At 44.1% G+C, this 27709-nt stretch overlaps 2 protein-coding genes and 1 long non-coding RNA gene across 9 annotated transcripts in view; 1 reads left to right on the plus strand and 2 right to left on the minus strand.

Moving 5' to 3' along the window:
• Positions 1–1704, minus strand: part of GNB5 (G protein subunit beta 5) — a 60462-nt gene extending 58758 nt beyond the window's left edge. The window contains exon 1 of the mRNA XM_031002332.3: positions 1047–1704. Coding sequence (XP_030858192.1) covers positions 1047–1158 — 112 coding nt within the window. The 5' untranslated portion in view covers positions 1159–1704. The remainder of the gene's footprint in view (positions 1–1046) is intronic.
• LOC134757247 (uncharacterized) lies at positions 1144–27092 on the plus strand. Its single transcript, XR_010130988.1, has 2 exons — positions 1144–2480; positions 26101–27092. It is a non-coding gene; the product is annotated as an uncharacterized lncRNA (long non-coding RNA).
• Positions 13558–27709, minus strand: part of MYO5C (myosin VC) — a 102354-nt gene continuing 88202 nt past the window's right edge. For 6 of the 7 annotated variants that reach the window (XM_019010947.4, XM_055363030.2, XM_055363028.2 and 3 more), the window contains 5 exons: positions 27028–27178; positions 26077–26359; positions 17537–17711; positions 16616–16696; positions 13558–15288 (listed from right to left, as the gene is read on the minus strand). In XM_019010947.4, the coding sequence (XP_018866492.3) occupies positions 15136–15288; positions 16616–16696; positions 17537–17711; positions 26077–26359; positions 27028–27178 (843 nt within the window). In that variant the 3' untranslated portion in view covers positions 13558–15135. Of the gene's footprint in view, positions 15289–16615; positions 16697–17536; positions 17712–26076; positions 26360–27027; positions 27179–27709 lie in introns of those variants that run through there. The other variant, XM_055363033.2, reaches the window with a different exon arrangement.

A 27709-nucleotide genomic window follows, 5' to 3' on the forward strand; every position in this document is an offset into this window, starting at 1 on the left:
CAAAAGGTAAAGGCCCTAGCACGAACCCCATTTTTCCATTCCAAATAGAATGTAAAAGGTGGCATCGATTAGGAATGGCAGGAGAACAACGTCAAGGTGTGCAGGAGGGCACCGTGGGAGGTGCTCAGCAAAGGGGAGATGCCACCCTCAGAGCTGAAAAGTGAGCAGATACGACCACTTCCCCAAGCCTGGCCCCCAGCCCAAGCTCTGCTGAGGAGGAGCCCTCTGACAAAGTAAAGGAACGCTGTTTTGGCCAAGAGCCACTGAACCTGGCTATTTAATCGCTCACTCATAAAAATCACAGAGCCAGTTCTGAATTACGGTGGTGGTGGTGAAGAATGCAAGTTTAAGATTGCTATGGCTTTTTTATGCCAATCCACCACATCGATCCAAAAGCTTTTTAAACAGCCTTAAACGAACTGAACGGTTGAATTTAGTGAGCTCCTCCGTTTCCCTTCTCTCCCCGTCATCCAGCTCCCCGCCCCAAGGATAGGGAAGAGGTTGGAAAAATGAGCTTTGAAATTGCAGTCTCATAAAAGCAAAACTGAGAAAAGATACAACAGTGATGGAGAAAGCCAGACGGTCATTAAAAAACAAAACAGGAGTCTCTCCTAGGCCGCGCCTACACGGGCTCGCCGCGCTCGCTCGTCACCACCGACACCCCACCCCCTGCCCTCCGCATGGGAGGGGCAAGAACGCGATCAGTTTGCAGCTTCCAGGCAGGTGATGAGGTTAGCTAGTCCCGCGGTCCTCCGCTAGCTGGCGGCGGGGGTCGGCCAGGTGCCCGGACCCTCCGAGGGCCCCACCCCCGCGCGCCCCGGGGATCGGGACCGCTACCCGCGCCTCACCTGCGCGCCCGGGCCCCGGGGCCCTGCTCCCGGGCGGTGGCGCGGGCCTGGCTACCGTCGCAGCCCCGGCCGCCCCCGCCGCCCCCGCCGCCCCCGCCGCCCCCGCCGCCCCCGCCGCCCCCGCCGCCCCCGCCGCCCCCGCCCGGGAAGTGGCTAGCCGGTCCGGCTTGCCCCGCCCGCCTCCCGGCCCGCACTCACGCTCCACATCGTGCAGCTTGGCTCGCTCCTCCTCCAGCTTGCCCTTGAGGCTCTCGGCCTCGCTCTTCAGCGACGCCAGCGTCTCGTTCTCGTGCAGCCCCTCGGTTGCCATCTTCGCGCGGGGACGCGGCGGAGAGGGAAGCGGAGAGCGGGAATGCGCTGAGCCGCGGCGGGCGCCGCTCCAGCAGCCGTCCCCGACCCCGAGCACCGCCCTGCGGCCCCGCCTTCCGCGATGACGCCAGCAGCTGCGGGCCCGGCTGCTGCGCCTGAGCCCCAAGACCCCCGCACCTGGGCGCGCGCTCTGGCGCGCAGTGCCTGGTGCGATGTCCGCGTCAGCCTCTCTCCTCCGGGAGAGGCAGGGAGTGTGACGCCCATTTTACCAGCGGGCAAACTGAGGCTTAGGGATGCTGGGTGATTTGCCCGAGGACGCACACAGAGGGAAGGGCCAAGCCAGGATTCCAACTCGGGACTCCCCGATTCTGGGGAGACCGGTGAGGACCCCGCGACATGGCCCTCCCATCCCCAAGCCTCTCGTGCAGATCTCCGCTCTGTGGGACTTGATTGCGGGCTGCGGGCCCGTGGCTCCTGCAGGCAGAGAGAGGACGGGAGAGGAGACGGCTACGAGGCTTGGCCGCAGGTAGCTACGGTGCTCCCCCAACAAGGAACCGGAAACCCTCTTCGTTTGTTGATCTACATATACAAAAGTAAAAGTAGTTGCTGGGTTCTCAGACGGAGTCTCTGCGGCATTAGGAGACCCACCCTTATTTTCTCTTTTCTTCACGCAGGAATCAGGTCCCTGGCCTGGGGGCGGCAAAAGGAGATGGCGGTGGGTCAGTGGGCGCGCAGGCTCAGACCTGGGGCTTCTGAGCCCACGCCCAGGCATCTCGGACCCCTCACTTCTGAGGCCATCTCCTGCCCTTTAGAATGAAGGGCTGGCACAGTTCTGCCAGGATGCACGTTTAGTGATTCTGTCAGACTGAAGCATCCCCTCGCCGCAAGCGCCTGAAGTGTGAGAGGCACTGTTTTAAGTGCTTTAATTCGCACTTGTTTAATCCTCACAGGAGTCAACTTGAATGGGCACACTTATTCCCACTTTACAGAAGAGGAAACGGGCACAGAAAGACTGAGTAATTGCTCAGGGGGCATGCTCCAAGAAAGAGGGAGAGACAGGATTTGAACCCAGACAGGCTGGCTCCCTAGTGCTCTGGACTTTGGTGTGGATGATCCAACTCAAGCCTTCTCCTTTTTCCCTCCTCTGTGATCTTGCATGCGTTTGTGCAGAGAATGAGAAGGCAGATCAAAGTTACAGATGCTGCGAGAACATCGCCAAGCAGAATCTTGGGTGCTGTCCCCACCTCTCTGTACCTGCTCCCTAGCAGAGAAGCCAGCCTCCACTTGCTGTCCCGGGCCTTCTCTATCTGAGAAAAGTTGAAGGTACTCGATATTAATCTGTACATAGTTGTTTTGCAGGTTAGAGTCTGGGATCCTCCGTTTCCTTATCTGGAAAAGCTTCTTCATAGGATCTGCTTCATAGGATTGTTATGAGAATTAAGTAAGATGGTGTGGGCCGGGTGCGGTGGTTCACACCTGTAATCCCAACACTTCGGGAGGCCAAGGTGGGTGTATCACCTGAGGTCAGGAGTTCGAAACCAGCCTGGCCAACATGATGAAACCCTCTCTCTACTAAAAATACAAAAATTAGTCGGGCGTGGTGGTACGTGCCTGTAACCTCAGCTACTCAGGAGGCTGAGGCACGAGAATCGCTTGAACCCTGGAGTCAGAGGTTGCAGTGAGCCGAGATCGTGCCACTGCACTCCAGCCTGGGCAACAGAGCAAGACTCAAAAAAAACAAAAACAAAACAAAAAAAGGTAAGATAGTGTGGGTGAAGACTTCAGCAGACTTCTCCGTACATAGCAGATGCTTATTCACTGCTAGTTCTCTTTTCCGTTCCCATCCGTATAATAATAGGTTTACTTGTCGTTGTTCCTTAGTATTTAGATATTTAGCATAGTACTTGCATATGGTAGGTGCTCAGTTAATGCTAGTTTATTAAATGGATGTATAAAAAATATATAAAATATATAAATTTGTATAAACTATGTTAAAAATATAAACGTATAACAAACATGTTTATAAATGAATAAATATATAAATACAATTATTAAGTATAAGATAAGAATATATAAAAGCAAAAATATTACACCTGTTTGAGAGTTTGTAGAGCAAAAGGTTAAGAGCACAGGCTCTATCTAGATCTGACTGCCTGGGGGCAAATCCTGGCTCTGCTCTGTGGCCTGAGGGATTTACTTGTCGGTGCCTCAGGCTCCTCATCTGTGAATGGGGGACAACACCTCCTTCAGACTCTGTATGGCATTCGGAGAGAGCAGTTTGTGGCACACAGTATGCATCTGTTATTATTACTGAGGCTGCCTGATACGCTTGAGCAGTTCACATGAGGTAATTTAAATGAGACACTGGGTCATGGGGGATTCTTCTCACAAGGGCCATCTCAGGGGGCCCAGGCAAGGCAGCCTCATCTCATCACCTCCTTAGGCTGGCTTTGTTTGGACCGTTGCAGGATGTGTGTGTGGTTCAAGGTCCTCCTGGCTGTGAAGACCTGAGGCACGTGGTACTTCTCACTGGTGTGTGCCCTCTTCTGGGGGTTCTTTGTGTAAAATAAACCTCGAACAGCCTCCAACCTGGAGAGTCAACTATCTAGAGATGAGGCCATCAGACTTTTAATGGTTAGGCAGTTTTCCAAGTACTTTCTTGTATTTTGGTGTTAACTCCCACTGAGGAAGCCGGATATCAGAAAAGTTGAGGTCAGCTACATTCCACAGTGGTTGAGATAAAGGGTCACTCCTATTCACAAAAAAGGCCCAATGGGGACTGTGTCTCCATAATCCCAAACAGTTGGATGAAAGGCCAGCTGTCAGTCACTGGGTGTCTCCTCAGCTGAATGATGCTGTCTGAATATTTGGGAACCCCCAAGTAGAGAGTAGAGATTGTATTAAAGTAATTGTGGTTTTTGCCATTGCTTTCAATTGAAAGCAATGAGAATTGTTATGAGAATTAAGTAACATTGTGTGGGCCGGGCGCAGTGGTTCACACCTGTAATCCCAACACTTTGGGAGGCCAAGGTGAGTGTATCACCTGAGGTCAGGAGTTCAAAACCAGTCTGGCCAACATGGTGAAACCCTCTCTCTACTAAAAATACAAAAATTAGCCAGGCATAGTGGTTTGTGCCTGTAACCTCAGCTACTCAGGAGGCTGAGGCACGAGAATCGCTTGAACCCTGGAGTCAGAGGTTGCAGTGAGCCGAGATCGTGCCACTGCTTCAATTGAAAGCAATGGCAAAAACCGCAGTTACTTTTGCACCAACCTAATAGTAGCGCTAGCTGGCAACTATTCCCTAGAAAAGTATCTCCAGGCATGGCCCCCGTTCTAGGGAGAACCTGTGTGCCACAGAGACTCAAAATCTGGGATTCTTGGGCTTATTCTACCTGCAGAGGAAGTTGTTTAAAAAGCAGAAGAGTTGGATTAATAAATAATGGGGAGGGGGGGTAAGGCCCCCAGAAAGCAGGTTTATTTTTAAGAACTAAATGTCCTCAGTTCTACAATTTGCAGAGCCAAGTTAGAACGTAGACTGTAGAAATATACTACAGGTAGAAGCCCACTACACCTAGGCTGAAGACATATCCAAATTGCTGTGCTGTATCAAAGCCTTTTTATGCCACCCTGGGCTGTTTACTTGCTATTTGCTTTAAGGGAATAATTTTTAATGTAATCACGGTCAGGGGTTACAATGGAATCAGGAGGATAAAAAGTGCCTTTTCTTTTTCAGTTGGATAAAATGTAAAAGTCATCTTTCCTCTCTTTGATTGTATTATGGATTTTGTTGTTGTTTTAAATATGTGGGGATTTCCTACTGGGCTTTTCAGGAGGAGTGCTTTACCACTTTTCACCAAGTGGGGGCTCTGCTCAGCTGCACTATTGAGCGCAGCTTTGCCAATTCTCAAGAGATAGGACTAATTCTTAGGGCTTCAGTGATGCTGTGGGCATTTTTGCTGCAAGATCTGAAGCCTGTGCACAGCCACCTCTGGTGAGGACTTGATTTTGTGTACTTTGAAAAATTCCAGGATTTGTGTTCCATTCCTAGTCTTTGTTGAAGGCTTAGGCCCAAGGAGTACTTCTGAGCTGAATTTTGCTCACTACTGAGGCCCTGTGAGATTCCATCTTCATTAGAGCTGGACCTACATACCACTGGGACCGGTCCTTGGAAAGATGCTCCCAGACTATTTGCCAGCTTCTCTTTTAGCTTGATTGCCTGCCAAGCAGACTTGTAGAAGTCAGAAGAAAAAAGTATTAGCCCTAAGAAATAATAGAAGCTAAAACATTCATTGAGTACTTTCCTTGCTGGGTACTATTTAAAATAAGTTATCAAATGAAATCATTTGATCATCATAAAACTCTTATGATGTAATTGCTATTAGTATTCCTATTTGCAGATGGGAAAAGAGGCTTCAGGAGAGAGGTGAGAACCTCCTTGCACACCAATAACTAGGAACATAAATAGGATTTGGACCCAGGCAGTCAGACACCAAAGTCCACACCCTGAACCTCTGTACTATACTGCCTCGCCAAGCCCAGGCATACTGAAAAGTGTGTGTTATATAAACTGATTCTATGGCATCTCATCTGTCACAGGACCCTCGCTTGACTGTTTTAAGACAGATAACTGAATTTTTTTTAAGTGGCACTTACAATTTCTGCACATGTTGAACAGTAGCTGAGTTGTTGAGACTTCTTGAAAACTGGTCTCAGAGCTCGTTGTTTGAAACATTTGTCACATGAGCCAAATACATTAACGAGAAAGGTCTGATCACACATCCTTTACCCAAGATAAAGCTGAAAAAAAGTGAAAAGAAGGGAGGGGGTGTGAGAAAAGCCAATGGTTTTAACTTTCTAAAATCTCTTCTTGCTTGTACCGTGGTAGCTATTCAGACGTCTACATGTGGGATAGAGTATATGCAGTTAATTTATAACCTTTCAACTATTACAACATGCTGGGTCAATACAACTCATTTATTTAATCAGTGAGAAAGCATCAGACAATAGGTTTTCTGAATTTAACACGTTTAAGTTCAGTTTTTTGGCAGCTGGCAGACACAGTCAGGATTGATCCTTGCAGCACAATATCAATTCTGTGGGGTTTCACAATGGAAAATGTTTTTGTAATGGATGCTATAACTTAAAACTTTTAAAAACATTCCTCCCCTCAGGGTGAACTTTTAAAGATAAGGGTCAGCAAATGATGGAGCCTGACCCCAACCAAAGCCAGGGGCCTGAGTAAGTGTGGTGTGGGTTCCGTGCAAGGCAAGCACTCACTTATTAAACATTTGACAGCCAAAGACCCAGGGTCCCTGCCTGTTCACAAGGAAGTCAACAGACAGGCCCAGGCCGCTGCAGGGAGGCAGCACAAGCATCTAGTGGTTACAGGGACAGGCTCTGGCTGCCTGGTCCCGGCCCACCACTGAGGCTAGTTACCTGACCTCTCTGAAGCTTGGTTTTGCTAATCTGTCAAGTGGAGATCTTAAAATCTACCCTTCTGGGGTTGTCAAGAGAATGATAAGAGTCAGTGCGAAAAGCACTTAGCTCAAGGTTGGTAATACAGGGAGTGTGCCAGCGAGGTCATGCTGCCCCGAGTGGCAGCAATAGCGGGAACAGTGGCTGCCTTGGGAAGGAGGGACATGGGTAGGGGCAGGGTGAGGCTGGGGATGCCAAAGAAAGCATAAGAGGAGCCTATGGCAACGGTTCACACAAGACGCGAGGAAGTCATGGACTAAAGGTGAGAAAGTAACTTTTATCTGAGGAATGCAAGCCCTTTTAAATTATCAGGCCCAGAGAATCATGAAAATGAGACAGCAATAACGTTCTGTCCCCACTTTGAGCTGTGTATTCATCTTTATTATTATTATTATTATTATTATTATTATTATTTGGGACAGTATCTCTCTGTCTCCCAGGCTGGAGTGCAGTGGCACAATCTTGGCTCACCGCAACCTCGTTCTCCCGGGTTTAAGCGATTTTCCTGCCTCAGCCTCCCAAGTAGTTGGGATTACGGGCATAAGCCACCATGCCAGGCTAATTTTTTTATTTTTAGTAGAGACAGGGTTTCACCATGTTGGCCAGGCTGGTCTCAAACTCCTGACCTCAAGTTATCCACCCACCTCGGCCTCCCGAAGTGCTGGGATTACAGACATGAGCCACCACACCTGGCCTCATCTCTTGAAACTGCTTGCTATTGGCACAAGTAGCTAAAAAATAACCTAATAATGCCACACTGGACACTATAACCCACACCCTGTAGTGTAACAATGTATAACCAATCGCTAATCAATGTTATTTCTGTAAACTAATGAGAATTCCTTACAACTTTGTATCAGCCCACTCCCAGTCCCTCTTTTTTGCCTTTTTTAAAAAAACTGCTTGTAACAAAGGCCAAAGAGAGATAATGTCCAAGGTTACTTGGGTCTGGGCCTTCCAGGAATCTGTCCTCACTTTGGCTCAAGTAAACTCCTTAAGTCTTGGTTTGTGCTACAGCCTCTTCCTTTTAGGCCCACAAAGCAATGTAGTGGGATGGACTTGGACCATGCTTAGGAAAGACAGAAGGAGCTGGATTTGGCATGTGGGGTTGAGGAGAGGGAGATGTGGGTGCTGTGGCCTAGATTTCTTTGGGAGACCGAGGGGTTATGTTGCCATTGCTGGAGATGAGGACAAAGCGGTTAAGGGGGAAGGGAGCAGCCAGTGTGGCCCTGTCAATTTGGTAGGTGTTCTAGAGTGAGCCCCGTCAAGATTCAAAGAAATGACCTCCTGAACATAAAGATAATTGGGGGCGCTGGTCTGAAGATTTCAACAGAGTCAAATCTGAGAGGGATGCATTTATGGGGGAGGTGACAGTTGGGGACATTTCTGATGAGGAATGTCTGCCATGTGGAGCCCACCCTGGGGCTGGAGAGATAATGGGGGCTCATGAGTTGGGCTGAGCTCCTACAGCAAAGGGGCAGTCAGCACAGTTCCAGAGACCTCTGGGCAACAAAGGTGTACAGGGCATCCCTTAGGGACAACAGCTCGCAAGGAAACCAGCTACCAACTGCCACAGAGTGCCCAGCCCTCGCCTCTCCCTGGGAGGGAGGCAGGACATCTGTGTTACAGCTGAGGAAAAGCAGGGGGATTAAACAAGTTCAAGGTCAGCGGCAGAGCTGAGTCTGTAAGTAGCATGAATACACACTTTGGAACCCTATTTCCAAGCTAGCATGGTCAAGCTGCATGGTTTTGTCACAAAAGGTGAGTTAACAAAAAAGGGCCTGCCCTCCAGAGCCTGGCCCATGGTGGGGCTTGGTAACTGTTGCATCCCACTCCCCAGCCCTGTAAAGGCAGCCAGTAATAAGGTCGGGCTGAACACTCCCAGTAATAGCATTAGGACGGTGAGCCACAGGCTGTTAAGCAAGGGAGCAGTGTCATCCACGTGGATTATTCCAGCATTTGTGCTTCCAGCAGTAGGTCAGAGAGAGAGAGAGAAGGGACGGCAGGAAAACTAGGTTAAGAGATTGCTACGTTCTGGAGAAGAGGAAATGAGCTGCGGAGAGAGGAGCAGCTATGGGAATGGAAGGCGAGAGGAACCCACGGCACCAAGTGGAGGATGGCTGGGAGGCACGGGAGAGAAAGACAAGTTGAAAAGATAGCCGATATTCCATGTCTAGATAGAGGCAATGTTTTTCTTCCCAAACTAAATTTTGAATTTTTTCAAATTAAAAGATGCTGATAATGTTCATTATAAATAACTGGAAACAGGGCCAGGCGTGGTAGCTCACGCCTGTAATCCCACCACTTTGGGAGGCCGAAGCGGGTGGATCACTTGAGGCCAGGAATTTGAGAGACCAGCCTGGCCAACATAAGGAAACCCCATCTCTACTAAAAATACAAAAATTAGCCTGGCCTTGTGGTGCGCACCTGTAATCCCAGCTACTCGGGAGGCTGAGGCAGGAGAATCACTTGAAGCCGGGAAGCAGATGTTGCAGTAAGCTGAGATCACGCCATTGTACTCCAGCCTGGGTGACAGAGTGAGACTCCATCTCAAAGAAAATGAAAAATTTTAAAAAAATAAATAAATAACTGGAAACAGAAGGACACAAAAAGGGGAAACTAATCGCCCACATGCCCTACACCAACAACTGACCTGTTGGCATTTTATGTTTTCCTCTAGTATCTTTATAAGTATATATGTGTGTACTTTTTAAAAAATTGGAATCATATGCCATATACTACTTTATATAATAGCATTTTCATCTTCACGTCATTGCATATTCCTGGAAAACACCATTTTTTAACGGAGACTCCAATTTTTGAGTCATGTGGGCCTTAAGTCATATCACATAGCTAGCATTTTAGACCTCACTGGTTAAACATGGGCAAGCTACAAACTAAATTTAAAGCATTTTTAAACTGTAAATGTTATACATATGCATTATAGAAAGTTGGGGGAAAAAAAGATATAAGGAAGAAGATAATCACCTATAATCCCACCACTCAGAGAAACTTCTTTTTACATTTTGGTGTAGCAAGAATAGATTTGAGACCACTGAGGTCATATTGTTCATGTATACTGATTACATTTCTATATCTTGATGTTTTTCACTTAGTATTTATATCAGCTAAATTTAATTTTAGTACTTTGTTGTACTTATTGTCAATATCCTTTTTATGATGAATTTTTCACAGCTAGAGCCAATGTTTCGACGAGCATTTTGACAAGAAAGACAAAAATGCCCCATTTAACAAATTTTGACATGAAGTTGCTCTGCAGTAGTTCATAGAACTTCTCAAACCTCCCCCTAATAACCTTATGCCAAGCACAAACTTTCTTTGATATCTATTTTACCTAAATATGTGACTTAAAAAATTACCACAGAAATACGTGTTTATTTTAAAAAGAACCAGTACCAAAGATGAAAAAGTAAAACTTGAATCCCCCATCACATGCCCTGCATTTTCACTGCCCTTAGTTTGTTGTTTATTCTTCCAGACTTTTCTGGCACAAACGCATAGATACAGCTTTGGTAGTCATGCAAATAGGGCTACTTGCTTTCGTCATCTAACTTATTCTGTTAACACTTATAGATCTACCTTGTTTGGTAATAGGTTCAGCATTATTCTATACTGTGGAGTGTCATAATTTATTAAACCAACTTCCATGTTTGGATACATAGGCTATATCCAGTTTTTACTTTTAAAATACTGCTTCATTAACTCAACTAAAAATGGACAAAAGGACCTTCATACATTGCTGGTGGGAAGGTAAAGTGGGGTAGCCATTTTCCAATGGTGCAGCTGTGGAAAACGGTTTGGCAGTTATTCAAAACTTAAATATACAGCTGTTACCATAAGACCCCGCAATCCTACTTCTAGATATATACCCAGGATACTTGAAAATGTATGTTCACTGGCTGGGCGTGGTGGCTCACGCCTGTAATTCCAGTATTTTGGAAGGCCCAGGCGGGTAGATCACCTGAGGTCAGCCTAGGCAACATGGTGAAACCCCATATCTACTATACAAAAATTAGCCAGGCGTGGTGGCAGGTGCCTGTAATCCCAGCTGCTTGGGAGGCTGAGACATGAGAATTGCTTGAACTTGGGGGATGGAGGTTGCAGTGAGCCAAGATCGTGCCACTGAAATCCAGCCTGGGCAATGCAGTGAGACTCCATCTCAGAACAAAAAAAAAAAGAAAAAAGAAAATATATGTTCACATAAATATGTACATATTAATTTTCATGGCAGCATTATTAGCCAAAAGTGAAAGCAACCCAAGTGTCCACCAACCGACAAATGAAAAACAAAATGTCTATCCCTCCAGTAGACTGCTATTCAGCAATAAAAAAGAATGACGTTCTGACACATGCTACAACATGGTCAAACCTTAAAAATGCTATCCTATGACAGAAGCCAGACACAAAAGGCCACATACTGTATGATTTATTTATGTGAAGTGTACAGGATCAGCAAATCCATAGAGACAGGAAGCAGATGAGTAGTTGCGAGGTGGAGGGAAGAGAGAATAAGGGGGAAGGAGGGAGCTGAGAGTGGCTGCTTAAGGGGTATGGGATTTCTTTTTCGGGGTGATGAAAATACTCTGGAGTTAGTGGCAATGGTTGCAAATCCTTGTAAATAAACTAAAAAACACTGAAATATATGTTTTAAAATGATGGGTTTTAAAACATGAAACAAAACATGTGGACATCATATCTCAATGAAGTTTTTTTGTTTTTTTTTTTTAGACAGAGTCTTGCTGTGTCACCCAGGTTGGAATGCAGTGGTGCAATCCCGGCTCACTGCAAGCTCCGCCTCCCAGGTTCATGCCATTCTCCTGCCTCAGCCTCCCAAATAGCTGGGAATACAGGCGCCCGCCACCTCACCCGGCTAATTTCTTGTATTTTTAGTAGAGATGGGGTTTCACCGTGTTAACCAGGATGGTCTCGATCTCCTGACCTCGTGATCTGCCCGCCTCAGCCTCCCAAAGTGCTGGGATTACAGGCATGAGCCACTGCGCCCAGCCCAAGATTATTTTTAAAATGGACAAAAGGCTTGTGTAGTCACTTCACAAATGAGGAAACTTATATGGTCAATAAACATATAAAAAGGTGCTCATTATCATTAGTCATCAAAGAAATACAAAGTAAAACTACGATGTGATACAACTACTTACCCATCAGAAAACCTAAAAAGCCTGACAACACAAAGTGTGGGCAAGGATGCAGAGACTGGAACTGCCTTTCTCTGCTAGTGGGAGTATAAGTCAGTATAACCACTGTAGAAAACTGGTTGGTAGGAGCTACTAAAGTGAAACGGATATAGTCTATGACCAAGCAATTCTACTCTTGCATACCTACACCACAGAAAATAATGCTTATTTCCTTAAAAAAAAAAAACCAAAAACAAAAACATAAATGTCATAGCAGCTATTCATAGAAGGCCTAAACTTGAAAGACCCAAATGTTCACCAGTCACAGACGAAACTGTGAAATGAGCATAGAGTAAAAAATAACTGATACACACAACAATGTGGATGTATCTCAGACTTACAACTAAAAACCTCTTTCTAACCCCATAAGCTTATGTTGCCATAACATAAACCTCAGAGGCTTATGTTGCCATGTGTCACCTGGATCAAATTTTAAAACTGACTTAGTGATTTTAAGTATGCTTAATCTCTTTCCTGATGCCAATATTAATGTAAAAAAGATTGAAATATTTCAATTTGAAATATTTGAAATTTACTATTTCAAAATAAATTCATGTGTATTGTAGACAAATTAGATTCTACAGATTAACAACAAAACCCCTCACCCGTGCTCCCACCGCACAGAAAGACCTGCTAACACTGTGCCCTGTACTCATCTGGATGCTTTTCTGAGCATTTCAAAAGCTGGAGTATTTTAACCGAATGTCAGCATGCACATACCTTCCAGAGTCAGCACTGGGAGCCACAGAGCAGATGGTGAGAGGTGAGGACCAGCGCGCAGCTTGAGGTGTGAAGCACGTCTCCCACTGGCCTAATCTCCTTATCTTCTCAAGAGTGCTGCTCAGCTTGCTTCCTTCCTCCACAGCACTTCCATGCTCCCTGCTGGGCACGCACTGCCATCTGCATCCCTCACTCACCCCTGGGACCTGCCCAGCCCCTCTGTGGAGGGAAACCTTGGCAGGTTTGACCTCTGTGTCTGCGCCCACTCACTGAGCAGCCCTCACATTCACCTGGGCCGCATGTTCTTAACATTTCTCTATTTTGGTCTCCTTGCCACTGTCAGCTTTGTAGAACTGATCAAGACTGTGGGGTGAGTGCCTCCCTTTCCCCATTTTTCCACACATTAACTCCTCAGCCTCCACAGGTCTCCCTGTCCCCAAACATGACCTACTTTTTCCCACGGTTGACTCCCCACCACACACACACAGTCCTCCAACAGGACTTTGCTCCTTCAGTTCTCTCCCACCTCATCAGCCATAGGATGAAGGCAGGGATGAGGAGGATGTGGCACCTGCCCTCTGGGGCTCACAGGCCTACAGAGGAAATGGGCAGCATTTCTGGCTTCCAGCCCAGGGTAAGTGCTATAAAACAGGCATAAATCCTGAGTTATGGAAGCCGAAAACCTAGTGATGGCTCCTCATGGTGTGGGGAAGGTCTAGAAAGGGCATCGAGGCCGCAGCTCAGGATCAGAAACCCTGCCAATTCTCTGCCAAGTAGCCCCTCATTCTGACAGTGTGGAAGCGCCCTGGAGACACAGCCTAAGCCAGCACTTACGACATATTTACTTCTCTAAACATTTTAATATACTTTAAATGAGATATTATGAATCTATAAAGATTCTAGCATCTTTCAGTACGACCGTAAAGAAAGGCATAAAACTTGTGCACTTAAGAGACATGTCATCTCCTCGCAATGAAAGAATCTGACCCAATTCATTTGGTAATTAATTTTATTGATTAAAGTATTACAAAGTTCTACTTTTCATTTTTTCATGTACAATGTATTGAAATGAACTAAACTCAATCACTTATAATATAAAAAGACATTATTATGTATTAGCAGGGTGATATTGCTTCATAATCATGTATTATTCCTACCTCTAAGACACCAGTCTGTATTATAGAATCACAGCTGTCACCTGTGACTGTCAGAAACAGAAGGTGCAACTGGGATTCTTAGGTTGGTGACAGAATAGCACTGGATCCACAGGCCAGAGACTAGGAGTGCTTATCAAATGAGGTTTTAGGCTCTGAAAGGAAGGAATGAGAAGGTGTGCTGGGACAAGGAATAGCCAGTTCCCATAAAACTTGGGAAACATAGATTTCTCAAAAGGAGGGTCCGACACAATTTTTTAGTTACTTTTTGAGAAAATTTAAAAATAAATACATTGAAATGCTGATTAGAGAGCGAAAGTAATTTAGGTTGCTTTTTCAATCTCAGATTTTTTTAAAAGTTATTGTATGAAAGGTATTAAAAAATAAAAAAATTACGGTGAATATGTTGGCAGGTAAGATTTGAAGTTCTTTCAGAGAAGATAAATGGCATGGCAATTAAGCTTTAATATTAGTTTTAAATAGATATACATATAAAAATACTTCAAATGATTCATCTCGGATTGAACACTCTCTTAAAAATTAAAAGGGTCAGCCGGGCGCGGTGGCACATGCCTGTAACCCTAGCACTTTGGGAGGCTGAGGTGGGTGGATCACGAGGTCAAGAGATCGAGGCCATCCCGGCCAACATGGTGAAACCTGTCTCCACTAAAAATACTAAAATTAGCTGGGCATGGTGGCAGGTGCCTGTAGTCCCAGCTACTCAGGAGGGTGAGGCAGGAGAATTGTTTGAACCCAGGAAGCGGAGGTTGCAATAAGCCGAGCTCATGCCACTGCACTCCAGCCTGGCGACAGAGCGAGACTCCGGAGTCTCAAAAAAAAAAAAAAAAATTTAGAAGGGTCTAAAATGAACATTTTTAAATGCAGGGCATTTTCAGTAAAAAGAGTTCATGAAAACCTTCTGTCCCCAGCAGGCATGGGGCAAGAGAACTTTTGGCAGGCCACGGTGGCCAAACAGGATTTTTTCCTGGAAGACTCAGCACTAGAATCCACTTGCAGCTTTGTAAATGTACTCAGGTTTCACATCAACCTTAGAAAACTTGGAAGCCACTGTGTCCCCAGATCTCACTCCCTCCTGGCAGAGCCCTGCCACAAGGCAGAACAGATCAAGAGGCACGTGGAAGAAAATATGAGCCCTCCAGGAATTTCAGTGAAAACCAGCTGAGATTCGAGAGTGAGACATGGCTTTTTCAAATACAGCTGGTGTGTGTGAATTCTTACAAAATTACAGCAGCAGCACTGTCACTGTGAGTGAGAGATGATGTGGTCCATTTGAGAAAAGTCTATCTTCTTCCTTAAATCACATTCCAATTTCCATTGCCAATTAATAAAACACATCCCTCATATTGAACCTTCACTTAGCTTTTGAAGAAAAAGTGCATTGACTTTTTCTCCTGCTATAACCTACTCAGAAAGCCTAGCTTGAAACTGCTGGGGATCTGAATCATTTCCAGAGCATGTGGAGAGGGGGTAAAAGGAAATGTGACTTGAAAGAGATATTTGGTATCCAACATCAGCTGTGATGAATCCTCCCGGCTATTTAGGAGAGCCTGAAATTAGAATCAGAGGAAGAATGAGTAAGGAAACTAACATGTTCTGCTTTACTGCTACCTGAAAGTCAAGGCAAAACACAGCTATCTCTAGTGGAGAGCTCCTTGCACCATCACATGAAATGACACACATGAGAACTTTTTAACAACAGCACAATTCCAAAGTCTATCCAGGGCTTCCAGATCAGCTCTCAGGAACAATTAACTTTCCCTGTTTCACTTCAGAAGTTAATTTCCCATGGGATGAGCTGACCATAAATCTGTTTTCTATTCTAATCTATTCTCATGGCATAATTCTAAGGTCAAACATGAGTAGATTTCAAGTATTACATTTTTATTGAACCCATCTTTCTTCTTCATTCATGGGTTTGCAATCTTTTTGGTCTCAGGACCGCTTTATACTAAAACATGACTGAGGCCCCAAAAGCTTTTGTGTATATGGGTATATCGGTATTTGCCATATTAGTAATTAAATATACATTGTGTATATGTGTATATCGGTATTTGCCATATTAGTAATTAAAATGATTTATTAATTCATTAAAATAAGCTCTATACATGTTAAACATAAGTTTCCAAAACAAAGAAAATTTAGTGAGAAGTGGTATTTTCTATTTTTGCAAATCTCTTTCATGTCTGACTTAATATATTATCATATATAACCATATATTATATACGCCATATTTTAATATATTATATATGCTATATTATCATATATACGATATATCATAACATCTGCTTCTGCATTCAATCTGTTGTGATATGTTATTTTGGTTGAAGTACACAAAGAAAATCCACAGATAACTATTGAGAAAATCCACAGATACCTATTTAGAAAATCCACAGGTACATATTTAGAAAAAGGAAGAGTTTTGCAGACCCTTTTGAAAGTGTCTCAAGGACTCCCAGGGATCCTTGAGCCAAACTTGGAGAACTGCTGCCCTAGAGTTCCTTAGGGGAGAAACTTTAGGGATTATATAAGAAAAAATGGTTATACAAATGATTATAAAAGAAAAATGGTCTCTGTTTCCATTCAGCCTCTGCCCACTTGCACAGTATTCAACGATCAGTAAGAAATAAGATATATTGACAGAATACAGCATGGGAGACATGATTTTGGTGCTTTCATTCCCTTCCCACCTGGACTAAGGTGGATTCTGAAAATTTCACAGGAAAATTTCCTGCTTACCTTTGAGCTGGGTGCCTTTCATTTGTATATGTGGGTAAATGTACTTTAATCCTGGATTTCTATAATGTTAATTAAGTATCAACATCTTATACCATAGTTAGGAAGTAAAATTAAAAGGCACATCCTTAAGAATCTCACCTGTACTTTGCGAACAAAGGATGGAGTCACTCTCTTCTCAAAGTCATCTATAGGTGTGTATGAATTAAGGATCTTTATGATCTGCAAACAGTACATAACATGGTGTTAGACCATGCAACATAATAACTCTGTTCATAAAATAATGGTTCTGGTTATTGGGAACCATTGGGAAGCACAGGTGGTTCTTTTAGCCTATAATTTGGTTCAGGAACTGTATGTTACCTATTTCCAAGAAAAGAAAACAAGGGGAGAAAAGTGCCATAGGGAGCAAAGGCAAATCAGATAATCAGAAAACAGTAAGAGGAGCCCCCTTCTAGCCTCCCCACCTCCCACATGGCCACCCCTCCACATACACATTTGTGAGTTTAATGGGCAGGGAATGAATGTATCATAGACATTTGTGTGTGTGTGTGTGTGTGTGTGATTATTATTTTTGAGATAGGGTCTCCCTTTATTGCTCAGGCTGGGGTGCAGTGGCATGATCATGGCTCACTGCAGCCTCGAACCCCTGGACTCATGCGATCCTCCCGCCTCAGCCTCCCAAGTAGCTGGGACCAAAGGTGTGTGCCATCACACCCAGCTTTTTTTTTTTTTTTTTTTTTTTTTTGGTAGAGCGCCTTGTTATGTTGCCCAGACTAGTCTCAAACTCCTGGGCTCAGGCAATCCTCCCACCTTGGCCTCTCAGAGTGCTGGATTACAGCTGTGAGCCACCTCGCCCAGCCCATTTCTATGTTTTTAAGACCTAGTGTTAGTATTTAATAAATATGTATTAGATAAAAGGGTGGGCCATGGGTGATAGGTATGCTCCCGAGAGTACACACAGAATCAGGGTGCCCACAGCTGGCTAAACCAAGAAAGGCAATGCCCACTGCACTGATGTGTCAGGGAAGAGCCAGGGAGACACTAAGCAAGCCCCGTCACCTGCACAGCAGACAGTGAGGTGCAGCATTCGTAGATCTCCTTGGCATCACTGTCTGTGGTCTTCTTGACCTGAAGCAACCAGGCTGCCTGAGAGAGGGGCTCCAAAGTTTCCTTTGCTAAGCTGTTCTGCAAGTTCTTATCTTTAAGCCATTCTTCTAAGTAGCTGATATTGCACCTGGAGGGAAAGGCAGAAGAACAGAGAATACTTTAGGGAAGGATGCCAGATGCCCCTGTGTGTCCCGAGAGGGTACCAGAGTTCGCTGAGATCCTTAAGACCACAGCTCAGCAGTTACTCATCTGCAAAATGAGGGAGTTGGACTGATGATCAGCTCTCCTAATCCAGAGTTCTAAGACTCATGGTGGTCTAGGCTGAGGGGCCGGAACAGCTACAGACTTTGGGGAAAATCTGAGCAAAGAACAGTGATTGCAATCACTTACGAAATACAATTTTGAGAATTGATTAAAGGAAAGAAACAGTGATATCTGAAGAGAAGACTTCCATAAGTATAAAAAACTTTTCTTTTTCCTGAATTGGCAGAAATCTTTCAATTAGTGAAGGCTTTCGGTCGACTGCAGTTTTTATTCTTATTTCTGTCACTAATTGCCACATGGGTTTATGAGTTAAGAGGCATGGGTTTTAGTCCTGCGAATCCACTGTGTGAGCCTGGAAAGTTAATCGACCTCTCTGGGCACAATGAGAGTGTTGAGAACCCTCAAACATTGCTAGTGGGAATGTAAAACGGTACAGCTGTTGTGGAAGACAGTTTGGTGGTTTCTCAAAATTGAATACAGACTTACATTTGACACAGCAATTCCACTCCTAGACATGTACTCAAGAGAAGTGAAAGCATGTCCAAACAAAACTCTGTACACAAATGTTCACAGCAGCATTATTCATAATAGCCCAAAAGTGAAAACAACCCAAAATATCCATCAACTGATGAATGAATGAACAAACTGTGGCATTATCCATGCAATGGGGTATTATTCAGCAATAAAAAGGAATGAGGTGCTGATATTTGCTACATGGATGAACCTCCCAAACATTACATAAGTGAAAGAAGCCATCCACAAAAGATAACATTTTATGATTCCATTTATTTTTAAATGTCCAGAATAGGCAAAATCTGTAGAGAAAGAAAACATATTAATGGTTACCTAGGCTGGGCGGGGTAGGGAGTTGGGGTGGGGGATGAGAGTGGCTGCTAATGAGTATAAGGTTTTGTTCTGGAGGGATGAAAATGTTCTAAAATTACATTACAGTGATAGTTGCACAACTACGTAAATATATCAAAAACGATTGAACTATACACTTTATTTACTCATTTATTTATTTTTGAGATGGAGTCTCCCTCTATCACCCAGGTGGGAGTACAGTGGCCCAATCTCAGCTCACTGCAACTTCCACCTCTCAGGTTCAAGCGATTCTCCTGCCTCCTGAGTAGCTGGGATTACAGGTGTCTGCCACTACACCCGGCTAATTTTTGTATTTTTAGTAGAGACAGGGTTTCACCATGTTGGCCAGGCTGGTCTTGAACACCTGACCTCAAGCGATCTGCCTGCCTCAGCCTCCCAAAGCGCTGGGATTACAGGTGTGAGTGACTGTGCCTGGCCTGAACTATATACTTTAAACAGGTAAACTGTATGGTATATAAATTACATACCAATGAAACTGCTAAAAAAAAAATTGAGTGTTGAATAAAGTGATCTCTAAAGTCAGTTCCAGCTCTGGGCCAGGCATGTGGCTCACGCCTATAATCCCAGCACTTTGGGAGACTGAGGCAGGCTGATCGCTTGAGGTCAGGAGTTCAAGACCAGCCTGGCCAACATGGCAAAACCCTGTCTCCACTAAAAATACAAAAAAATTAGCTGGGTATGGTGGCGGACGCCTATAATCCCAGCTACTCAGGAGGCTGAGACAGGAGAATCACTTGAACCCGGGAGGTGGAGGTTGCATTGACCTGAGATTGCACCACTGTAGTTCAGCCTGGGCGATAGAGTGAGACTTTCTCAAAATAAATAAAGTCAGTCCCAGCTGTGACCTTAAGGATTAGCAATGCCCCATGTGGCTCTTCTTTCTGGCTGTAACATTTGGACAGTGATGCTGAATTAATGTTATTCCATAGGATAGTGGGTGTGAGGTGATATATCTTGGGTTGGTTCTCACTATCCCTCATTTTTGCATTGCTACTTTTGTCCCACTAGTTTGAGTTCTTATTACTTTTGCTTAGTTTTTGTTGTTGTTGTTGTTGTTGCTTTTTGTTTGTTTGTTTGTTTGAGACAGAGTCTCACTCTGTCGCCCAGGCTGGAGAGTAGTGGTGCGATCTCAGCTCACTGCAACCTCCACGTCCTGGGTTCAAGAGATTCTCCTGCTTCAGCCTCCCGAGTAGCTGGGACTACAGGCGCCTGCCACCATGCCTGGCTAATTTTTGTATTTTTAGTAGAGATGGGGTTTCACCATATTGGCCAGGCTGGTCTCGAACTCCTGACCTTGTGAACTGCCCACCTCAGCCTCCCACAGTGCTGGGATTACAGGTGTGAGCCACCACACCTGGCCTACTTTTAGTTTTTTGTTTTTGTTTTTGTTTTGAGACGGAGTCTCGCTCTGTCGCCCAGGCTGGAGTGCAGTGGCACGATCTCGGTTCACTGCAAGCTCTGCCTCCCCAGTTGACACCATTCTCCTGCCTCAGCCTGCCGAGTAGCTGGGACTACAGCCGCTGCCACCACACCCGGCTAATTTTTTTGTATTTTTAGTAGAGACAGGGTTTCACCGTGTTAGCCAGGATGGTCTCGATCTCCTGACCTCGTGATCCGCCCACCTCGGCCTCCCAAAGTGCTGGGATTACAGGCATGAGCCACCACGCCCGGCCCTACTTTTAGTTTTTATTACAGGTTTCTAATGGGGCTCCCATCTCAGCCCTTCTAATTCACCCTATTCAAATACTGCCACAGTCCTTTCTAAAATCTGAATTTTGAGCACATTAATTCTCCCACTCAAAGATGTGTGGTGGGTTTCCAGTTCCCGGTGAGATGGAGTAACCACACTCCATCTTGTCTGTCCCACTGAATGCAGCTATAAAGCCTGGATGGAATGCATTGGACAGCTATATGAGGACTTGGAAAAGTAAATAGTAGCAGGTGTATTGGGGAAGATGACCAGAATTTGAAGTCCTTCCAAGTCAAAAGTGAGATCCTCACTTTTCCCCTCTGCTATTCACTGGCCTCTACTCGCCACAGTTTGAAACTCAGAGGTGGGCATCGATGCCAACAAAGACCTCCAGGGGAGCTCTCTGGTTCTAGCTCAAGGAGCTGAAAAGGGGCCTCCTAATGCTCAATGCCCTACCTTTTCCCTCTCCTTTTTCTCTATTCTCTCATGCTCAAGTTCCAATCCCATGTCGACAGCAGTGGTGGCGAAGGAGGCCAGAAGGAACCTAAAACTCGAAGAGAAGGGAAACTTCCCTTCCAATTGGAGGATCTGTGGTTCAAGGTTCTCTCTTTGCCCTCACCATTTGGCCCCAGATAGAGACATCTGCAGTAAGTACACTGCAGAGCAAGTTAAGGAAAGCTCGTTTTCTAGCTGAAGCACCAACAAGGGGGCAGAAAGTAATAGGAATGCCACAGAAAGGGAGGAGCCTGGGAAAGTTGGGAAAAGCAGTTTGTTAAGTTCTTTATTAACTTCTGGGTTTATCCCTGAGCCCATGCATGAATCTGACCCTAAACAGCATATACAGAATTTGAGAACTGAACTATGAAACATACCATTACCCAAGTTCCAAGCTGGCCACCATTTTTCACACATATGAAACGGACCCAAAGAGCACCACAAAACCGTTACACATGGAAATGGCATGAGAACCACAAAGCATAGAGGGTGGTCAGAACTTGCAGTCTGGACCCAAGTGCATTGTCCACCTGATGAAAATATTGACATTCTCCATATGATTTAAAGACTTAGAGTCTTGGCCAGGGATGGTGGCTCACACCTGTAATCCCAGCACTTTGGGAGGCTGAGGCGAGTGGATCACTTGAGATCAGGAGTTCGAGACCAGCTTGGCCAAAATGGTGAAACCCCGTCTCTACTAAAAATACAAAAATTAGCCAGGTATGGTAGTGGGTGCTTGTAATCCCAGCTACTCGGGAGGCTGAGGCACGAGAATCGCTTGAACCCAGGCAGAGGTTGCAGTGAGCCAAGATTGTGCTGCTGCACTCAAGCTTGGCTAACTAAAAAATAATAATAATAAAAAAAAACCATAAAAAAACTAAAAAATGAAGACCTAGAGTCTCATAATACAGTATTTAAAAATATCCAATATACAATTCAAAATTGGCATATGAAGAACCAGAAAGATCTCAACTCACATTAAACAAAACAACTAATAGAAGTCAACACTGAGATGACACAGATATTCAAATTATCTGACCAAGACTTTAAAGAAGTCATCATAAAAATGCTCTAAAAAGTAAAGCCAAACTCTCTTGTAATGAATCAAAAGATATAAAGTCTCAGAAAAGAAACAGAAGATATAAAGAAAAACCAAATGGAAATTTTAGAATTGAAAAATACAATAATAGAAATAAAAGAACTCACTGAATGGGCTTACTAGCAGAATAGAGATGACAGAGGAGAGTCAGTGAACTTGAAAGGATTAACAGAGATTATCCAATCTGAACAGCACAGAAGAAAAGAACTAAGAAAAAGGAGCAGAATTTTATGGACCTGTGGGACAATAACGAAAAGTCTTTAACAGTTGGTTCACTGAAGTTCTGGAAAGAGAAGACGAAGAGTATGATGCAGACAAAATATCTGAAAAAACAGTGGCTGAAAATGTACCAAATTTGGTGAATGGCCAGATTCAAGAAGCTCAGGAAATTCCAAACAGGCTAAACCAAAGAAATCCACACCCAGACACATCACAAACTATGGAAAACTAAAGACAAAGAAAAAAAAAATCTTAAAAGCAATCAGAGAAAAAATATGCATTATTTATGGGGAATAATTCAAATGACTATGGATTTCTTATCTGAAACCCAGTAGCTAGAAAAAAGTAAAACATTTTTAAAGTGGTGAAAGAAAACAACTGTCAATCCAGAATTCTACATCCTACAAACATACCCTTTAGGAATAAAGGCAAAGTGAAGACATTTTCAACTGAAAGAAAACTAATAATTTATTGCCAATGAAACTGCTCTAAAAGGAATACTAAAATACTTTATTCAGGCAGAAGGAAAATTATATCAAAATGAGACTTGGAAAAAAATGAGACTTGGAACATTAGGAATGAAGAAACAACAGAAATGGTAAATACCTGGTTGAGTATAATAGACTATTCTTCTCTTATTGAGTTCTTTAAAATATGTTTGATGGTTGAAAACTAAAATTATAATATTGTATGGTACAGTTTTTGATGTATGTAGATCTAATATATAAGACCACTGCAACATAAAGTAGGGAGGCTAAAGGGGCCTACATGATGGTAAGATTTCTGCATTCCACTTGATGTGGTAAGATATTGATTCTAAATAGACTGTGAAAAGTTAAGTATATGTACTGGAATCCCTAGAGCAACAACTGAGAAAAAAGATCAAAGGGATAATACTAAAAAAAAAAAAAAGAAATAGATAATTTAGAAAGGGATACTAAAAAATTTCAAATAACCCAAAAGAAGCAGATAAAGAAAATGGAGAAATGAAAACCAGAAGCAACAAGCAGAAATTAATAAAATGGTAATCCTAAATATAAATATTATATTACATTAAAATGATCTAAACGTCCCCATTTGGAAGCATAGATTCCAGCCTGAGCAACATAGTGAGACTCTGTTTCTACAAAAATGGCATATGCCTGTAGGAGTTCAAGACCAGCCTGGCCAACATGGTGAAACCCTGTCTCTATTAAAAATACAAAAATTAGCCGGGCATGGTGGCGCATGCCTATAGCCACAGCTAGTCAGGAGGCTGAGGCAGGAGAATTGTTTGAACCCGGGAGGCGAAGGTTGCAGTGAGCCAAGATCGTGCCACTGTACTCCAGCCTGGGTGACAGAGTGAGACTCCCATCTCAAAAAAGAAAAAGAAAAGGATGGCCACTTCCACCTGGTGGAAGGGAAAAAGTACTGGGTACCTGGGGTGCAGGTGTTTGCCTGTCCTCAAAGAAGTTGTTCTAAGACCTAGAGTCATGTGTCTCCCTCATGATCCTTTTCATTCATGTCTCTACTCAGTCTTGGGGGATCCACTGAGGGAGTGAGAACTGAGTTTAGCAAAGGCTCTGATGTGGCTTTACTTTAGGGCTGAAACCTACTACAGAGGACTACAGGATCTGCTTGGAGCTTGTGAAATAAACATAACTCATTTCTCAATGAAGACATAAAGATCTGCAAAGACTAGTCCTTCTGAATACCCCTTTCTATCTGAAAACCATGCCCTGCTGTCATGGGAATTTGTGGGAATGGTCTATGGGGATTGACTCCAACTCCAAAGTTTCACTAATGCTAAAAAGGTGTAAGGGATGCCTCTCACATTTATTTTTTGACTTAAGATACTCAATTTTTAAAAAATTTTTCTGGGTACATAGTAGGTATATATATTTATGGGGTACATGAAATTTTTTTTTGTTTTTTTTTTTTGAGACGGAGTTTCGCTTTGTCCCCCAGGCTGGAGTGCTGAGGCGCGATCTTGGCTCACTGCAACGTCTGCCTCCCCAGTTCTAGTGATTCTCTTGTTTCAGCCTCATGAGTAGCTGAGATTACAGGTGTGCACCACCAGGCCTGGCTAATTTTTTTGTATTTTTAGTACAGACAGAGGTTTCACCATGTTGCTCAGGCTGGTCTCGAACTCCTGACCCCAAATGATCTGCCCACCTCGACCTCCCAAAGTCCTGGGATTACAGGCGTGAGCCACTGTGCCTGGCCCATGAAATGTTTTGATACAGGCATGCAATGTGAAATAAGCACATCAAGGAGAATAGGGTATCCATTTCCTCAAGCATTTATTGAGTTACAAACAATCCATTACACTCCAAGTTATTTTATCTTTTTTATTATTTATTTTTTTGAGGCAGAGTCTTGCTCTGTCGCCCAGGTTGGAGTGCAATGGTGTGATCTTGGCTCACTGCAACCTCTGCCTCCGGGGTTCAAGCGATTCTCCTGCCTCGGCCTCCCGAGTAGCTGGGATTACAGGCATGTGCCACCACGCCCAGCTGTATTTTTAGTAAAGACGGGGTTTCGCCATGTTGGCCAGGCTGGTCTCAAACTCCTGACCTCAGGTGATCCACCCACCTCGGCCTCCCAAAATGCTGGGATTACAGGCATGAGCCACCCCGCCCGGCCTCTAAGTTATTTAAAAATACACAATTAAGTTATTATTGACTATAGTCACCCTGTTGTGCTATCAAATAGTAGGTCTTATTCATTCTTTCTCTCTTTTTTTGTACCCATTAACCATTTCCACCTCTACTCAGCCCCCCACTACTCTTCCCAGCCTCTGGTAACCATCCTTCTACTCTCCATCTTTATGAATTCAATTGTTTTAATTTCTAACTCCCACAAATAAGTGAGAACATCTGATGTTTATCTTTCTATGCCTGGCTTATTTCACTTAGCATAATGATAGATACTTTCTTTGTCACCTTCCCTTATGTCATTACCATCATCACTACCCCAGGTTCTCATAACAGATACAGGTATCAAATTTCTGCACACACTATAAGAAACTTAAATATCCTATATTATGTGTTTTCCAATCACTTGATCAGTGTTAATTCAAATAGTAGCTCAGCGTCCATGGTCTCTCAATTAAGAGATAGTAGACACACCTCAAAACTAGATTCCCAAGTCTTCAGGATGAACTCCAAATGCCTTAGCCTGGTATTCCAGACCCTCCCAGTGTGGATCCAACCTAGCTCTTTACCTTGGTCCTGCTGCTCCCCACACCAGCCTCTGCTTACTCCACATGCAGCCTGAGCAGAGGTCCTCACTCACTCCCCGCAATGCCTCTGACCGTTTCTCCTGCTTGGAACCTTCTTCTCCGTTTCCTTTGTCACTCAAGGCACAACTCTCTGGCTTCCCCAACTGTTCCGTCTGCAATGTCTCTCCTCTCTGATACATTTCCTGCACCACTTGTTTGTGATTTAATCATAGTTGCCTTTAATTATTATTTAGCTATTCTGAGCTTCTCAAAGGCAGGGATCATATCGACTTTTCCTTGTTTCCTGTGTTCTCCCCCTGGCAGTGCTATTCAGAGAAGGTAGTCACTACTGGTTGAGTGCATGACCACCCTAGAGGGCCAGAATTTAAGATGAACATTTACTGGTTCTGGGTTAAAGCGGCTAGGCCAGTCCATCTAGTTGGCAGGGTGTGGCGTGAGGGGAGTAGGCCCTGGGCGCCAGCATCCCGGGGCTCCTAGGGTGACTCGAATATCCCTACAGCAGTAGGGCCTAAACAGGGGTTTGACGCCACAGCAGGGAGGGTCAGGCGCGTGGGGCCTCGGACTTCAAGAGCATCCTTTCTGCAGGCCTCTCCGCGTGAGCGGAGGTTTCTGGGTTTTACCTGATCTGCATCCCTTTTCTGCAGGAGCACATGTCCTTGCGCAGGAAGAGGCTGTTCAGCGTGACCGCCCCGATCAAGAAGAAGAGCTGCTTCACCGCCTGCCTCACAAGCTCGGGGTCCAGGCCATTCTGGCACATGGTGGTGTAAAAGTAGCTCAGCTGTTGCAGGACGGAGGTCATGGTGTAGCCGTCCGTGTCGTCTATGCTGGAGGAGCGCTTCCGGAAGCCTGTGGGCTTCAGGCCGGAAATGCCCTGAAGGCTCTCATACTCCAGCATTCCCGGAACTGCGGAGAGACAGGGAGGCTGTGCTGACACGCCAGGAGACACACGCGGAACGTTCCCGACGCTCTTCGGTTTGTTTCAGGAGATGGGACATTTTTCTACAAGAGTCAGTGGATGTACTTATGATAGAGAAAGCAAAAGAATCAAGGGTTTGGGACACCAGGGTGTGTGTCAGGGTTAGGGATGGACGGCTGTTTGCAGCGGGGCTGCAGCTCCTCTTGTAGGTTTGAAGCAGCACATTTTTCAGCTTCACAGGAAAGAAAGCTGGTTAGCATGACAACTCATGGCCTGGGCATTAAAGCCTAAAGTATTTAAATTTCAGGAAATTAAGGAAAGTATACAAAAATTCGAATGGGGCTTTAGGATTTCAAAAATACTTGGCTAAGCCAAGAAGTAGAAGTACCACATAAATAGCAGTAGTAGAAGTTTCCCCAAGTTTTTTCCTTCAGGATAAATCATCCTTATAGAAAGAAAACTACCAACAGCGTACTATTATTTATGGAATCATTATAAGCAAGCAAAGAATTAAAAGGCAGATATCTACATGATTATATTTCCTTGGCTTTTTAAACAATGTTACACATAATCACACATTACACATACCAAGTTTATGTTTTAAAAAGTCTTAATGTTACTATAAATATTTTTTGGTCATCCATTCTCTTCTTACCTATTATCGGTTGGATATTCTTTTCCATTATGATAATAAATTGATGATATATTCGTATAGCCACATCACTGAGAATCTGTCTGTATTCTGAAAGGTCAAAATTGTTCAAGCAATTCTTATTCTGCTGTGGACTATTATGCTTCATGAATTCCTAAAAGTAATTTTAAACATAAAATATTAGAATAATACAAACATGTAGGAAATTAATAATCAGCTACTATAACTCTTTTACCTTAAAACTTAATGTCTGATTTATATCAAATGAGTTCATGATGCTTGGGGTAGCATGTACCTTCTATAAGAAAAAAATTGCACTGATTTCCTGTATGATCACAGTCTATCATACTATCATTGTCCCACCCACTTCCCTACAAACATTGTCCCTGGAACCTATAGACTAAATGGAAAAGCTCATAGAAGGCCCATGGAAGCGCATAGGAAAATGAAACAAAACTGCAGAGCATCCAAGGAAACAAACTGCTATGAAGAGGTAAGTGGATACAATAAATGAGATTCATAACCTTATAATTTACAGGGTACAGACAAAGTTGAAATATTTTAAAGTGTGTGTTATGGATTGTATGTGTCTTCCTAAAAATCATACATTGAAGCCCTAACCCCCTAGTGTGGCTGTATTTGGAGATGGGGCCTTTAGGGAGGTAATGAGGTTAAATGAGGTCAT

The sequence above is a fragment of the Gorilla gorilla genome, chromosome 16, assembly GCF_029281585.2.
Source record: "Gorilla gorilla gorilla isolate KB3781 chromosome 16, NHGRI_mGorGor1-v2.1_pri, whole genome shotgun sequence".
NCBI classification, from domain to species: Eukaryota; Metazoa; Chordata; class Mammalia; order Primates; family Hominidae; genus Gorilla; species Gorilla gorilla.